Raw genomic sequence first — 14,962 nt, forward strand, 5'->3', positions numbered from 1 at the left:
CCCCTTAGCAAGGTGGTTTGGTGGACGGTGGAAAGGAAGACAGAGATGACAGTCTAGACCAGGAAGCTATTAGTCCTCCATAACCCAGCCCAGAAGGTCGTCATGGAAGTTGTAGGAAGCCCCAAGAAGCCCAATTGACTTTGTTCCCGGAGGTTCCTGTTTGGTGTTTCGTGAGCAGTGTGAATAGGTCCCTTTGTTCTTCCCTGCTGGGGCTTTGGAAACATGATTTTCCAATTCGCGTGTGGAACTTGACTTTAGGATGACACTGGCTGACTTCTGTTAGCGGCCTTGAGAGATGTAGTGCTTGGCATCAAGGACCAAGGAAGGAGGACTAGCGGCTGCCCTGTGAAAAGGAGTCCCATATGCAGCCAGGCCCAATCAGAAGGGACGAGAGCGGGGCCCTGGGGGAGCGGGCTGGGAGCACCACGCCTTTGCCTCCAGAGTGCAAGGTTACCCCGCCAAGAAGTCTTCCTGGGGCCCAGCAAACCTCACCTTACTTGGACATTCTTTTACCGCACGCTGGTAACCAGCTCCCATTCATCATTCTCTGTAGAGCAATAACGTAGACGATCCGAAATCTTTTAAAAGAAACACCATCCCCGGAGACTTCATTACTGAGCGTATCCCAGTTTAGAACAGGTGCTTTTTATAGATAATGGGAAATGCGATTTTCTTCCTCAGAGCTTAGTGTGCCAGGGTCCCAACAGGAAGAGAGGCAGCCATAGGCGCATTCCGGGGAGCAGAGAAGCATGCTCTGAGGGCCGACAGTCACAGGCCGGCTGCGGGCAGTCAGACATGACTGCTCCCTGAGTCTCCGGCCTCAGCGGCAGCATTTCCTCTCCCGTGAGGCTGGACGCTTACCATGGACGGGGAAGGGCATCCCTTACCTGTCGCTCTGCGGTGGCGGTGGGGGGCACCTGAGCTCCAGGGCTCAGCACAGCCAAGCTGCCTGTTGTCTCCCAGACAAGCGGAACGGTGGCTACTTCCAGCAGTGGCAGCTCCTGGATCGCATCCTCCAGCAAATCGTCCTCCAAGACGAGCGGGGCGTGGACCCCGACCTGGCTCCGCTGGAGAACTTCAACGTCAAGAACATCGTCAACATGTGAGTAGCGGCCAGCCTGACCTGTCTCTGACCGCCTCCCTCCCTCAGCACAGACATCCCCTAGTGGTCTTGAGTGGCCTCATCAGAACTCTCCAAGCTGTGCTTTCCCATGCGGTCGCCAAATGTAGCGCTGAGCACTTGATAAGTAGCCAGTGTGACCGAGAGCTGGATTTCACATTTTATTTCATTTAAGTTCAAATGCAACCTGATAGGCGGTGAGAGCTTACCATGTTGGGCTGTGCAGGCATATGGCTTGTGCTCTCAGCCTCAGTGACCCTTTGCGCCAGTTCGACAGAGGAGGGATTTATTTATTCTATTTTATTTCTTTTGCAGTACTGAAGATTGAACCCCAGGGTATTCAACCTGTGAGCTACACCCCAGCCCTATTTTAGTATTTACTTTTAAAACAGGGTCTCACTAAGTTGCAGAGGGCCTTACAAGTCGCTGAGGCTGGCTGCGAACCTGCAATCCTCCTGTCTCAGCCTCCCAATTACTGGGATTACAAGCGTGCGCCACCATGCCTGGCTCAGAGGAAGGATTTAAACATATTTATACACAACATGGGTCATGGCACCTGGGCTAACTCTGGTCCTCCAGATTGTCTTTGTATGGTCCATGAGCTCAGGATAGTTTTCATATTTTAAACAAGGAAACAAGAATATGGGACAAAGATTGGACGTGGTACCTAAGACCCCAATATCTACTCCAGCCCTTTCCAGAAAGTTTGCCCACACTGACACAGAGCGTGGCTCTCTGATCAAGAGCCCGTGGGATGAGGGTGTCAGGGACTTTCTGGGTTGTCATCTTTCACTGATCCAGAATATAGAGGAACACTGAGAAATTTAATTCACATCGGTTAATTAATAAGACCTTACATTGACACACTGACTTTTAATTTAAAAATTTTGCTTAACTTCTGATATGAGTCTGAGCCAGTTGTCCTTAGGGAGAAAAATTAGTTCTCACTGATTCCTTATACTGCATTCCAAAGTCAAGAAGAAAATGAATTTGGAGCTTTTAGTGTTTTCCTGTGTGCAAAGAGTCAGAGATTGATTGGTTTAGTTAGAATCCTAACTGGTATGATTGGTTTAGTTAGAATCCTAACTGGTTTGTTGAGCAAATGCAAACTAGTAAGGTCAACTCCAAAGTTGACTTTTGAGAGATGGCTGGCTTCTTTTCTCTGGTCCATTTCTCCCCCAATCCCCCTCTCTCTCACCTCATTTTCCACTAGCTAACCAGTGTCGGAGCCCTTCCAGGGAGGCCCAGGGGGGAAAGAAGGGGAAGGGGAAAGGAACATGGCCAGCAGCCCACCTGCTCTCTGGGCTCGGCACATCCTTCCTTGAAACGCTCAGAAGTCCTCTGCTGGTGTGTCTCCCGTGACCCCAGCCAACGTGGGCACAGGCAGACGGCAGGTCTTCTGGGAGCTGGGAGACGGGCGCCAGCCATCACCTCTCCCCTTCCTCTGCTCCCCACCCCAACCCAGGCTCATCAATGAGAATGAGGTGGAGCAATGGCGGAACCAGGCAGAGAAGTTCCGGAAAGGTGAGAGGTTCCGCCCTCCCCGGCCTGCCCAGAGCCCGGATCCTCCAGTAAAGGGGCAGGGATTCAGGCTCTCCCCTCCTGTCTCACCCCGCGCCAGAACACGCGGAGCTGGCGAGCCGGCTAGAGAGGAAGGAGCGGGAGTGCGAGACGAAGACCCTGGAGAAGGAGGAGATGATGTGCACGCTGAACAGGATGAGGGACAAGCTGGCCCGGGAGTCCCAGGAGCTGCGCCAGGCCCGGGGACACGCGGCCGAGCTGGCGGCCCAGCTCAGTGACACCGCAGTATGCCGGGCTCTCCTTCCTTCAAGTGGGGACCCCGGGTCAGGACGGGCGGGCGGAGGAGAAAGGAGGACCCCAGGCTGGCCCCCAGGCGCCCCCAGGCTGAAGGGTGGCATCTTCCCTTAATTAGAAAACGTAGCCGGGCGTGGTGGACACGCTTGTCATTCCAAGATCCAGGAGGCTGAGACAGGAGGATCGCGGTTCACGGACAGCCTCAGCTACTTAGTGAGGCCCCTTGCGGCTCAGGGAGACCCTGTCTCAAAATAAAAGAATAAAAAATAGGGTTGAGGTGTAGCTTGGAGGTCGAATGGGCCTGGGTTCCATCCCCAGACTCACACACACACACACACACACACACACACACACACACACACACACACGAAAAGTAAAGAGAAAAGAAAACGTAATTCCACTTCCCCTAGATAGAACTGTCCTGGGAAGCACCAGATGGACCCCAGTGCAGGTGGCTGGATGCCTTTGCCCAGTCGGTAGCCCGTGCGTCTGTAGGTATCAAACCCGCTGTTTGGTTATGATTTTTACTCATTTTCCAATGTCTGTTGGAGTGTGTGTGTGCGTGTGTCGGGTGTTTGGGATGCAGAGAAGGACACTGGGGGCTCCATGTGCACAGGAGGTGAGGGCAGGATTTGGGGTCTAGAACAGATGAAGAGAAACCAAGGAGAGGGACGCTGACCAAGACTGATGGCTTCTCCTCTGACTTTGTCTCCTCAGACAGGCCCTGCATCTCCCCCACCTCCCCCGGGAGGCCCGCTTACCCTGTCTCCCTCAAGGACAACCAGTGACCTGCCTCCGCCCCCACCCCCCCTCGCCTTCGCCTGCTGCCCCCCGCCCCCTCCCCCGCCCCTGCCCCCCGGGGGACCCCCCACTCCCCCGGGCGCCCCACCATGCTTCGGCTTGGGCCTGCCCCTCCCTCAGGACCCCTTTCCCAGCGGCGACATCTCCCTCAGGAAAAAGCGTGTCCCCCAGCCTTCCCACCCGCTGAAGTCCTTCAACTGGGTCAAGCTGAACGAGGTGAGCGGCCAGCGGGTCGGTTAGTGGCAGGCGGTCAGCTCACTGCCTGCCGTCTGTTGTTTGACGGCTCCTTTGGGGTTCTTTGTTTGGGGCTGGGTGAGAGAAGTCAAGCGATATAGATGAGGGGTCTGCGGGAGCCAGGTGCCCCGGAGCACGTCGGCTCTGCCGGGGCCGCTGGGTGGGTGCTCACAGGCACAGGGCCGGAGCCGGAGCCAAGCAGAAGCTGGCAGACAAGGTGGGGCTGGGCCGCACTGCATGAAGGGTGGATTCGAGGAAAACGGACACAGGCTAAGCGCTTGGGCTGAGGCCAGCTCAGACAGCGTCTGCAAAGGGCTGAGGAGCTTGACGTAAGAGGTAGCCAGTTGGGCTTCCTCCTGTTAAAGAAAGAAGACGTTTTGTGCCTTGTATCGAAAACTTGTTAACATTTAAAAAAATTTAAAAGTTAGGTTATAATGTTCACCAATGACCTTCCTCAGACAAAAAACTGATTTTGTGACACCTCTCTTTCTTTCTTTCTTTCTTTCTTTCTTTCTTTCTTTCTTTCTTTCTTTCTTTCTTTCTTATTGGTGCTGAGGGTTGAACTCAGGGGCATTCTACCTCTGAGCTACAACCCTGGCACTAATTTTTTTTCTAATTTGGTATCTCACTAAGTTGCTAAGATCTCCCTAAGTAGCTGAGGCTGGCCTCAAACCTGCAGTCCTCCTGTCTCAGCCTCCCAAGTGCTGGGGTTGCAGATGTGTGGCACCACGCCCGGCCTTGAAACTTTACATTTAGCATTTTCTCTAGGGACCAGTGGTAGTAAGGTTGACATGAATTTTCTGGGCACCTACAGTAGGCCAGAGTATTGTTGCTGTACTAGAACATGTCCTTGGGTGGAGGGGATGAGGGGGACATTCTCGGGCTTTCTTGGTGGGAGTGCAGTGGAGGAACATTGAGAATATTTGAGAACTTGCTACCCTGCCCCAAGCTTTGCCTTGTGTGAAGAGGGCAGGTTATTTAATTATGTGGGCCTCAGCTTTTTAATTTGTGGAGTGGGGAAGAGATGAGAGAGGCTGAGACATCTTCCTGAGGTCCACTCAACAGCCGGCTTCCTTGCTGCAGCCCTTTCTCCTCACCCTGGCCCCATCAAGAACAGGGAAGATGGGAAGTCCTGCCTCCATGGGCCTCTCTCCCCACCTCCACCTGGCCTGGGTTTCCACGGTCCCTGCACGGGAGACTCTGGGCCACTCAGCACACATCACTGCTGCTGCCTCCCTCCCTGCTGCCCCATCCAGGCCCTCCCCATCCTCCCCTGCCTGCTGTGCTCCCCTTTCCAGGCACCTAGCTCCTCTCCCCTCTACCTCTCACATGTCACACACACACACACACACACACACACACACACACACACACACACACACACATTGCTTCTGCCCTGAAAAGAATGTGTCTGTGTTGGGCTTGGCCAGCTGCCTGTAGTCCTGGCCGCTCTGAGCTTCCCAGCCCAGCATTCCTCACGAGGGTCCCTGGCCTTCAGAAGGCCACAGGAATGTCCCCGCCCCCCAGCCTAGCCGAGCCTCCTTCTTTTAGAGTTTAAGAAAATAAAAGTGAGTGAAAGGTATGCTTCTCCCTGGGAGCCTGGCGAGGGGGAGGCGGGGAGGAGCGGTCACTGGGAAGGCTCCCTGGCGGCTCTCTAGCCCAGGGAGGTGTGAGGGTCCCTCCCCAGGACAGCACAGCTCTGGATGGGTGAGGACTCCTGGGAACGTGTTCTGTGCCCAGTGCTCTTAGCCTAACCCTGTCCTCTGTGCCATCAGCAGGGGCTTACAAAAGTGCTGGACCTGTGGGTGTTTTTGTTTTGGTTTGGTTTGGCTAACAAAGCAAGCTCCTTTCCAGGCCATGGAGCAAGGGCCCCCGTGGAGGGAGGACGTTGTCTTTATTGAGAGGCACTGGATATAAAGTCCTGGGCGTATCCCAGTCTAAAGGATGGGGATGCCATCCCTGGGTCTCACCAATAGGAGGCCGTGGTGGCATCTTGCTGTTCTGAGCGGTCACTGGTCACCATAGAGACAAGAAAATCCCAGCTTCGGCATTTGTCTACTTTCTGGGGGTCTGGGAAGGCAGGAGGGAGAGCACAGGAAAGAAAATGACATCTCGGGTACAGGGAATGTCCCTACGCAGAGACGCTGAGAAACCCAAATATGGCTGAACCGTATCCTCCTCAGGATTCCAGCAAGATAGGAGCAACTTCCGGCCAACCTGCCCTCCGGGGGCAGGCCTGTGCAGGGCACCTGGAGCACTCTGCTTTGGGTTTGGTTTTGCAGATAGCACAGCATACCCCTTTCGTAACTGCCCACCCATCACTTGCAGTGGTTTCTGGGATGTGATCACACATGGCCCCGTGTGAGCGGGAGGGAGAGAAAGTTGTCTTGGGCCTCCAAGACAGCTTGGAAAGCTGGGGGCAGAGTGTTAAAGAATAGGCCAAGTTTTGGGGCAGGATTGCGCTTTTTCTGAAGGTCTGAAAGCCTGGGCACTATGGTCTGCACCCCTGGGAGACGGGTGGGGCTAGGGAGGCGTCGGGCGTCTTTGTAATGAAGGAGTCGGGTCAACCTTGCGTCTTCTCCCTACCCCACCTCTTAGGAGCGTGTCCCTGGCACTGTGTGGAATGAGATTGATGACATGCAGGTATTTCGGATTCTGGACCTAGAGGATTTTGAAAAAATGTTTTCAGCCTATCAGAGGCACCAGGTAAGACCTGCCCCTCAGGCCTCTTGGGTTTTGGCTTTCGGTCTTGCTTCCTGCCCGCAACACAACTTGCACCTCCCTCTCTCTCTCCTCCTTCCCTCCCTCCCTCTCTCCCTTCATTACTTTTCCCTTTTCCTTCCTGTCTCCCTCCCCATCTTCTTTCCTTCCTCACACACGCTAGAGTGCGGACATGCAGGCCAGGGGGACACCGGAGTGCACCCAGCTCAGGTGCACAGGTCACCTGAGGACGTAGGATTCGCTCCACTTCCCACCGTCATCCTGGAGCGCGGGAGGTGGAGCGCCGGGGCCACCACTAACCCATTGGCCTAGAATTTAGAGACTGCACCTAGAAGCCATTGGATCTCTTAAACCACTTTCCAGCACAGCTTCTGGGCCTGTTTCTGGGCCAGGGTGTTAATGCTGCAAGAAAGGAGAGGTGCCCTCCAGGACACGTCAGGGGTTGAGGCTGGGCTCCCTCTGTGGGCTTCCCAGTCCACAGGTAGGGGCGTAGGCTGGTGGTGGGGCGCAGGCATTCCCGAGCCCCGGGTCTTAAACCATGCCCGGTGCCTGCAGGGATTGCCAAAGACGCTGATGCTCAGACCTCATCCTCAGGGACTGAATAGAATCCGGGAGAAAGATGGTGGTCCAGGAATCTGTGCGGAATTAGCACACCCAGATTCCAGTTTGGGAATGAACAACAGAGCGGCCACAGCCCCTTGTCTGTCTGGCCTGCTTGGCGCCCCAGGCAGTGGCTGGATGCTGCGGCCCACCTCCCTAGGTCTCCTTGCTTTGCCCTGTGAGGAAACCTTCCCGAGGGCAGCCAGGGCCAATGACGAATGTTGACTACTCCTTGGTTTCTAGCCCAAGGACTAGAGGGCCGGGCTCTGGCCCTGTCTTAGTTTCTAGAAAAAATAGGTAATTGTTTAAGTGCTGCACTCAAAGCACCTGATGGTTTGCTTGGAATTCCAGCCAACATCCTCGCCCTTGCCCACTGGGGCTAGCACGGCCATAGGAAGGCTGCAAAAACTGGAGTCCTGCTCAGCATGGGCGCTCTGAGGACCTGGAGCTCCCCAGTGGGCTCTGGGGACCAGGGGGCTGTGGGGGGCAGGGAAAGGGGAGGCGGGCACCCTGGTAATCACACGCTTCCCCCTGGTTTAGAGTCGGCCTCCAGGCTGGGGTTTCAGCCTGGCCACTTTGGCCTCCGGGACTGAGAGGGGCTGGGCTGGGGGCCAGTCAGGAAGGAGAGGGTATGGGGTTACGAGCAAGCTGGGTTGGGGGTCTCCATGCTTGTGGAGTTAAGAATAGTTGAGGCTGTTCTATTTTCCTCAGCCCTCTGAAGCTACTTATCTACCCTGCTGAGGCCGGGCTCACAGTCGGGGCACCTTGTCTCCTGGCCTGAGGTCACAGAGGCAGAATCTGTGCAGCCCTTGTCTCCTCCTTCCCCCACCCTGGGGCCCCAGGTGGAGCGGAGTGGGGCGGGGAGGGCCTGGGAGCTCTGGGCTGGCAGCTTCGGCTCCAGCGTGCTGGTGGGCAGATGCAAGTGGGCACTGAGGGGGGAGGAGCCAGTGGAAGGACCTTAGCATCCCTGCCCCAGAGAACGTTCCACAGCTTTTCTGAGCTTCCGGTTCAGGCTCCTTCCTGTTCCGCGCGTGTTGAGAAAGAACAACACACCGTGGTGCGCTGGTCCTGGCTGGGGGCACCAGCCTCTTAGCAGAGGAGAGGGAAGAGGGAGCCACCATGGCCCGGGGTGTGGGCTCAGGCCTGCTCTGTCTGGACTGGGCAGCAGTGTCCCCCGGGCCCACAGCAGGCAGGAGGAGCCGCCTGGTCCCTGCTTGTCTGGCTTCTCTGGGAATGCATGCTTGCTAAATCCACGCCTGCTGGAGGCCGCTCAGGTCCAGGGCAACTTCCAGGTCCCTGTCTCCGGCCACGGGGGCCTCAGGGGGCCAAGGTGGACAGTGTAGATGCTGAGAAGCCCCTGTCTGTCCTGCTGTTCCTGGGCCCCAGACCTCTGGACTAACGTTGTGCATGTTTAATTCTGTTGGCTGCTTCCTGCCTAGGAGCTGATAGCTAACCCTTGTCAGCAGGTGAGTCATTCCAGGGGCTCTGAACACGCCAAATCTCAACCACTGTCCTGGACTGCCCCCCTCCACAGGGCCCAAAGACAGGACTTCTCTACTCTGCCTCCTACCCACGACTCAGCACATAGGGTGGCAAGCCAGAGGCCCCAGAGGGAAAGAATGTGCAGGAGAGGGAGGGACATTGCGGGCCTCTGCCGCCAAGAGAGGCGACCGTCTGCTGCAGGGAGGGGCGCTTCTAGGGCTATGGCCTCCCCACCCGGCCCAAGGCAAGGCTCCCCTTCCTGGAAGGCTGCACAGGTCAGGCACTGCACAATTCTGGGGCGACATGTACAGAGATAATGATGTGTAGTGCAGCTGCTGCTGTCGCTTCCCAAGTAAGAACAGGGCGGACAGCCTCCCAACCTCCTTGCCAGGAGGGGAGAGGGAAAAGGAAGGGGTAGAAGGAAGCTTTGGCTTCCTGGGAATCTGCTCACTAGAATGCCAGAGAGAATCCTGTGTGGAATTCCGCCTCGGTTCCCACGCCTTTCACCTTGTGGAGGCCCTTAACCCTAGACACATCGCACTGGGCCTTTAATGAAGTCAGGAACCACGTGGGCTTGGACCACCTTCTCACCAGGGGAGGCTTTGGTTGATCCTGGGGGGGGCACACCTCCCCATGGAAACAGCCCCTTCCCAAGGTCGCCCAGAGGGGATAATCTCTAAAAGGGGTCTCTTCACGGCCTCCCCTCTCCTTCTCGCCCGTTGTAAAGTCCCAGATCCCTCCTGTGAGAGTAGGTGTGTAGGCACCCTCCTCTCTCTGTCTTTCTCTTTCCCTTCCTCTCCTCCCCTCACATCAGGAGCAGTCCCGGCCGGGAGGAGGGTGGATCCTGGGGAACCGGGCGGGTAGGTAAGCTGTTGGGACGCACGTCTCAATGCTCGCCCTTGGCTCCTCGTTTGCAGAAAGAGCTGGGCTCCACTGAGGACATCCACCTGGCCTCCCGCAAGGTCAAAGAGCTGTCGGTCATCGACGGCCGGAGGGCCCAGAACTGCATCATCCTTCTCTCCAAGTACGTGCAGGCCCCCAGGCCCAGCTCCTGCTGGGGAGAGTGATTGAGCTGAATGCCTAGGGGAAGAGCTGGTGGGGTGATGGTGGGCTCTGCCCCCCACTGTCCCTTGGGAAGAGAACGGGCCCTAGGGCCCTCTCCTGGGCAGCCCTGTTGAGCAGCAGCCTGGGCTCTGCAGACAGGAAGCTGCCCGGTAATGAGGCCCTGAGCGGCCCAGTCACTGTCGGCGGCTAGGCTGCTCTAAGCCTGCGCAGGGTCCTTCGTGGCTTAGGCCACAGAGCAGCATGATCTCAGCCCCAGGCACTTCCACAGCTGCAGATCACACAGGGCAGATTCTGTGCCCACAGCACGGCCTCTGTGCGGGGCCTCCCTGGCCAGGGCCTATGGCCTCCCACATTGTTCTCAGCACCGCTTCCTGTTGCCTTCAGGACGTGGACACTCCGTCCTCCCCAGAAGCCCCAGGCCTCGCTTTACTTGGTGGTGGGGGCATGCTGAATCCTCGGGGTCCCCAGGGGCTGTGCTTGGGGAGGGGATTGCAGGCAGATCTGTGGAGGTGGGTGCTTGGAGGGGGCTGGCTTCCCCTGTGTGGGAGCCAGGCCCTGTCCCAGACTGAGGGCAGTTCTGTCTCCTCATAATGACAGAGGCAGGAATTGCCCCCTCTGGGCCTCCTGAAGGCCTGTCCACCCATGGAGGTGCTGTTGAGTTTCTAGGCATACAGCGGAGAGGGGATGGGGCCCTGTGCCCTGTCCCTTCCGTCTGCGCTGACAATGTCTCTCCTACTTCGATACCCCCGTCAGTGCTGACAGAGCCTCGAGCAGACACCAGAGGCTCCGTCTCGATGTCGACACTCAAGTGCTCACTTAGAGTGGACGGGGTAGCTGGGCCCAGTCTAGAAGGCGTGGACGCACTCCCACGTCCACTTAGGGAGAGAGGTGGCTGAGCTTCCCTCCTCTGGAGGAGAGGGCTGGGGGGCTCAGGACGGGCTTTCCCTCAGGTTGAAGCTTTCTAACGAGGAGATCCGTCAGGCTGTCTTGAAGATGGATGAACAGGAAGACCTGGCCAAGGACATGTTGGAGCAGGTGAGGCTGCTCGTGGGAGGGAGGAGAGGAACCTGGGGACGACCACAGCCTTTCCCAACAGCCCCTGGGAGGCTGAGACTCTCGGGTAGAGGAGAAAGCAGGCTGCGGGGTTTGGGGAGGCCCCTCTAGAAGCTCCTTTGGACCAGCTTTTCTAGGGAGAGGTTGGTGAACGCTGCCAGTGATCTTGGAGGCCCCTGGAAGGATTTATGTGAGTGATCCACTGTGTCTCAAGGTAAAGTCAGGGTGAACGACAGCCACTTCTTCTCCACGTCTCTTCCACGTCAATCTCTTGTGCCCTTTAAGAGAAACCTAAAAAATACTGAACAAAAGCAACATCCGTTGGGCTTAAGATTACGGACGACCGTCCATCTAAAAGCATGACTATTAGACTGAAAAGACAGGCCAAACCCTGAAGACGCCTGCCGTGCATCCATCTAACAGAGATGCTCACGATAAAGCACTCCGCACACCAGAGAAACAAACAAATCAACTTGCAAATGAGCAAACGATATGAACAGGCCCTTCTTGGAAAAAGGTTCCCAAAGGTGCTCGGTGCTACTGGTCACCAGGGGCACAGGAACCTTATGTGGTGTACCGTGTGCCCACCAGAACAGCTAAAAATAAAAAGACTGGCCATGCCACGTGAGGGCGAGGGTGTGAAGCAGCTGGAATCCGCACTCTGTACATTTTGGAAAACTATTGGGCAGTGCGGCTTAAGACAAAGCAAACACCTACCCTATTGCTCACGAACCCCAAGAAACCAGTACAAGTACTGACTAAAAGACACACACAGAATATTCATAGTGACCTTCTAAAACTTTCAAAGCCTGCACAACCCACCCATCCATCAACAGGAAAGCGGATACGTGGGCTATGGCATCTTCATACAGCAGGATGCTACGCAGGCCTAAATATAAACAAAACCACCAATCCGCAAGGCTGATGACTCTTCAACATTATGCTGAAAAAAAAGAAACCAGATGCAAAAGAGAACACACCGCATCTTAGCTCACATTCTGTTCTAGAACAAGACACCCGAGGCTGGCTAAACTGTAAATGATAGAAGCGTATTTGGGTCACAGTCAGAAGGCTGGCAAGCCTAGGGGCCAGCACAGCGTCTCGTGCAGGCGCGGGGCTGCAGCCCATAGGGAGCCCATGCTTTCTCCTCATAGGCCACTAATACCACCACCAGGGGCTCACCCTCCCCATCTCGACAGTCCTAATTGCCCTGAAGGCCCCGCCTCCAGATACCAATGTGGGGACCACAGTGCCAACACACGCATTTGGGGGACATTAAAACCATACTATCCAGCATGAGTTTGTTCACAGGAAGTTCAAGAACAGTCAAAGCTGAGAGGTTAGAATCTGGTCAAGCTCATACTAGAGATGTGGGGCTTCTTAAGGAGAGAGGACTGGTCGTGTCTTAATCTGGGGGGTTAGTGGGTGGAGGACGTTGACAAAACTCAACTTAAAATGGTTGGACTTCATGTAGCTTATGCCTCAACAAAGTTTGCCTAAATGGGCGTGGTGGTGCACACTTGTCATCCCAGCCTAAATGGGCGTGGTGGTGCACACTTGTAATCCCAGCCTAAATGGGCGTGGTGGTGCACACTTGTAATCCCAGCCTTTGGGAGGCTAAGAGGAGGGTCACAGATTCGTGGCCAGCCTCCGCTACTTAGTGAGGGCCTCTGCAACTCAGTGAGACCTGTTTCAAAATAAAGAACACAAAATAAGGCTGGGCATATAGCTCAGAGGTAGAATGCCCCTGGGTTCCATCCCTAGTACAGCTCCCCAAAAATAATAATAAAAAAATTAAAATGGTTGTGTTTCATGTAGCTTATACCTCAATAAAGTTTACCTGAAGAAATCATTGAGCCACACTTAACAGCAGAGCGCCTTACTGATTGTAAGCCAGAGATCAGCTCGTAAAATGAAACCAAAACAAGCCGTGAGCCTGGGCGCCCCCGCCAGTCCACACCGCGTGGCTCCCCACGAGGCCTGCCCCAGCCGGCACCCCAGCAGGTGGCTGCGGTTGGTTTCTCTGACTTGCACCTGCCCCTGCAGCTCCTCAAGTTCATCCCCGAGAAGAGCGACGTGGACGTGCTGGAGGAACACAAGCATGAGATTGAGCGCATGGCCCGTGCTGACCGCTTCCTCTACGAGATGAGCAGGTTGGCGTTGGGGAGGCTGGAGGGCGGGTCGGCCAGGGTCGCCGGGTGGGGAGAGGAGCTCACCACGCAGCGCGCCCTGTCCGCAGGATCGACCACTACCAACAGCGACTGCAGGCGCTCTTCTTCAAGAAGAAGTTCCAGGAGCGTCTGGCTGAGGCCAAGCCCAAGGTGGAAGGTAGGGTGGGGCTGCAGGAGGCCAGGTGGGAGGCATCGGGGGACCAACTCGTGGGGCACAGGGAAACTCCCTCCGGATTCTTGACTCCAAAGGAAAACAGGGTCAAATGTTACAGTATGCTAATGTAGGAGAATTCCCTCGCTTATGTGAGCACACGGCCAACCACAATGCATTCTTGGGCCTCAGCACTCAAGCTCTCCTGGGTGGGACATCTGTTGACACCTGCCCCAGCAAGGGACAGAAACATCACGGAGGCGGCATCCAGGACTGTGCCTGGCATGCACCCAGCTCATCTGTCCTCACGGATGAGCTGGTCCCAAAGCAGGAAATCGCATCAGGTGACCTCCAGAGGCATCTGATGTCCTGTGGCAACCCACCCTTCCAACACAGCCATTTCCTGATGAGAAATTTGTCATTTTTGGTGGGCACAGTTGTGCATGCCCAGGATGCCAACTCCTCAGGAGACTGAGGCAGAAAGATGAGAAGTTCAAGGCCAGCCTGGGCAACTTAGCAAGATCATGTCTCAAAGTAAAAAAAAGAGCGGGAGTGTAGGTCAGGGGTATAGCATACCTGGTTCAATCTCCAATACTTTCCCCTTGCCACAAAAAAAAAAGAAGAAGAAACAGGCAATTTCTGAGAGGCCCGTGTCATGCACACAGAGACAGTCGATGTACATGGCCTCACTTGGTCCTCACAACACCGTGGGTGGTGCTATAATTACCTACTGTGCGCCCCTTCCTCTCAGCTCTAAAATGAGACCGTGCTGTTTTCTGAGACCAAAGGAGCAGGAATGTAGATGGCATTCTTCCAAACCCACCCCTCCACTCTTGTCCAGCGGTACTGCCCAGCGGGCATCGCCCTGGTGGAGCAGGAGGGAGGGGCAGGGAGAGGTGGAGAGCAGAACCGGAGAGCGTGTCCCTGGCTCTGGGCGTGCGGGCTGGACCAGAGCACGCCCCCTGTTGGCCACAGGGGCCAGCCATCAATCCCTAGATGCTCCAAGCAGGAGGCCAGCCCTTCCTAGGGTCCCGTGGGCTGCCTTGGTGAGCCGCACAGCTTCTGAATCCACACCCTTCTGTTTCCTCCCCTTGCACCCACACATGTGTGTATGGTCACCCAGCAAGGGCCCTGCAGGCTGCGATCCTAGTCAGCCGCCGGAGAGTGAAGGGGAGCCACCCGGCTGGCTCCTCCCCAGCCCCGCGCTGGTGCTGGACGAATCGAATCTTCATGACTTTCTTCCTGCTATAGGACTGCCCGTGGGGCACGAGGCACAGATGAGGTGCTCAGCCCCACACATAGACGCTCAGCTGTTTGTGTCTTTGGGTCAGTGGAGCAAATGTTTGTAACTGCCAGATTGGAGCTACTGAACCAGAGTAGTGTAGCCATTGGGAAGGTTTAGTCTGTTTTCGGGAGTCCACTTCTGAATTCTCCCTGAGAGTGGATGTGCAGGAAAGTCTCCCTTTAATAGCAAGGTATACAGAGGAAGCGTGTTTGGGAGAACGGCTGGGTAAAGATGCTCTGGAAGGGAGAGGTGACTGCTGCCTTTGAGTGGCCTGGGAGCCGGTAGGAAGGAGACGCCTGAGGCTGGACATGATGCTGTTGAGCCGTGCGCTTCGCTGTGGGGAGACTGAGGGCTGTGCAGGAGCCGGGAGTCACATTCCTCCTGCCAGTTCTCCAAAGAATACCACGGGGTGTAGATTGAGCCTGTCCCAGCAGGGAGCTGAGCCACTGACAGCCATTCTCCTG

At 56.0% G+C, this 14,962-nt stretch overlaps 1 protein-coding gene across 1 annotated transcript in view; it reads left to right on the forward strand.

Moving 5' to 3' along the window:
* The window catches only part of DAAM2 (dishevelled associated activator of morphogenesis 2), a gene marked incomplete at its 3' end in the record, with an annotated part of 40,365 nt that overhangs the window by 15,108 nt on the left and 10,295 nt on the right, over positions 1-14,962 (forward strand). The window contains exons 10-19 of the mRNA XM_080700570.1: positions 964-1,102; positions 2,586-2,644; positions 2,742-2,926; positions 3,653-3,952; positions 6,569-6,676; positions 8,731-8,757; positions 9,691-9,797; positions 10,789-10,873; positions 12,938-13,044; positions 13,131-13,219. Coding sequence (XP_080556696.1) covers positions 964-1,102; positions 2,586-2,644; positions 2,742-2,926; positions 3,653-3,952; positions 6,569-6,676; positions 8,731-8,757; positions 9,691-9,797; positions 10,789-10,873; positions 12,938-13,044; positions 13,131-13,219 — 1,206 coding nt within the window. The remainder of the gene's footprint in view (positions 1-963; positions 1,103-2,585; positions 2,645-2,741; positions 2,927-3,652; positions 3,953-6,568; positions 6,677-8,730; positions 8,758-9,690; positions 9,798-10,788; positions 10,874-12,937; positions 13,045-13,130; positions 13,220-14,962) is intronic.

This window comes from Muscardinus avellanarius (assembly GCF_963383645.1).
Source record: "Muscardinus avellanarius genome assembly, chromosome: 8".
NCBI classification, from domain to species: Eukaryota; Metazoa; Chordata; class Mammalia; order Rodentia; family Gliridae; genus Muscardinus; species Muscardinus avellanarius.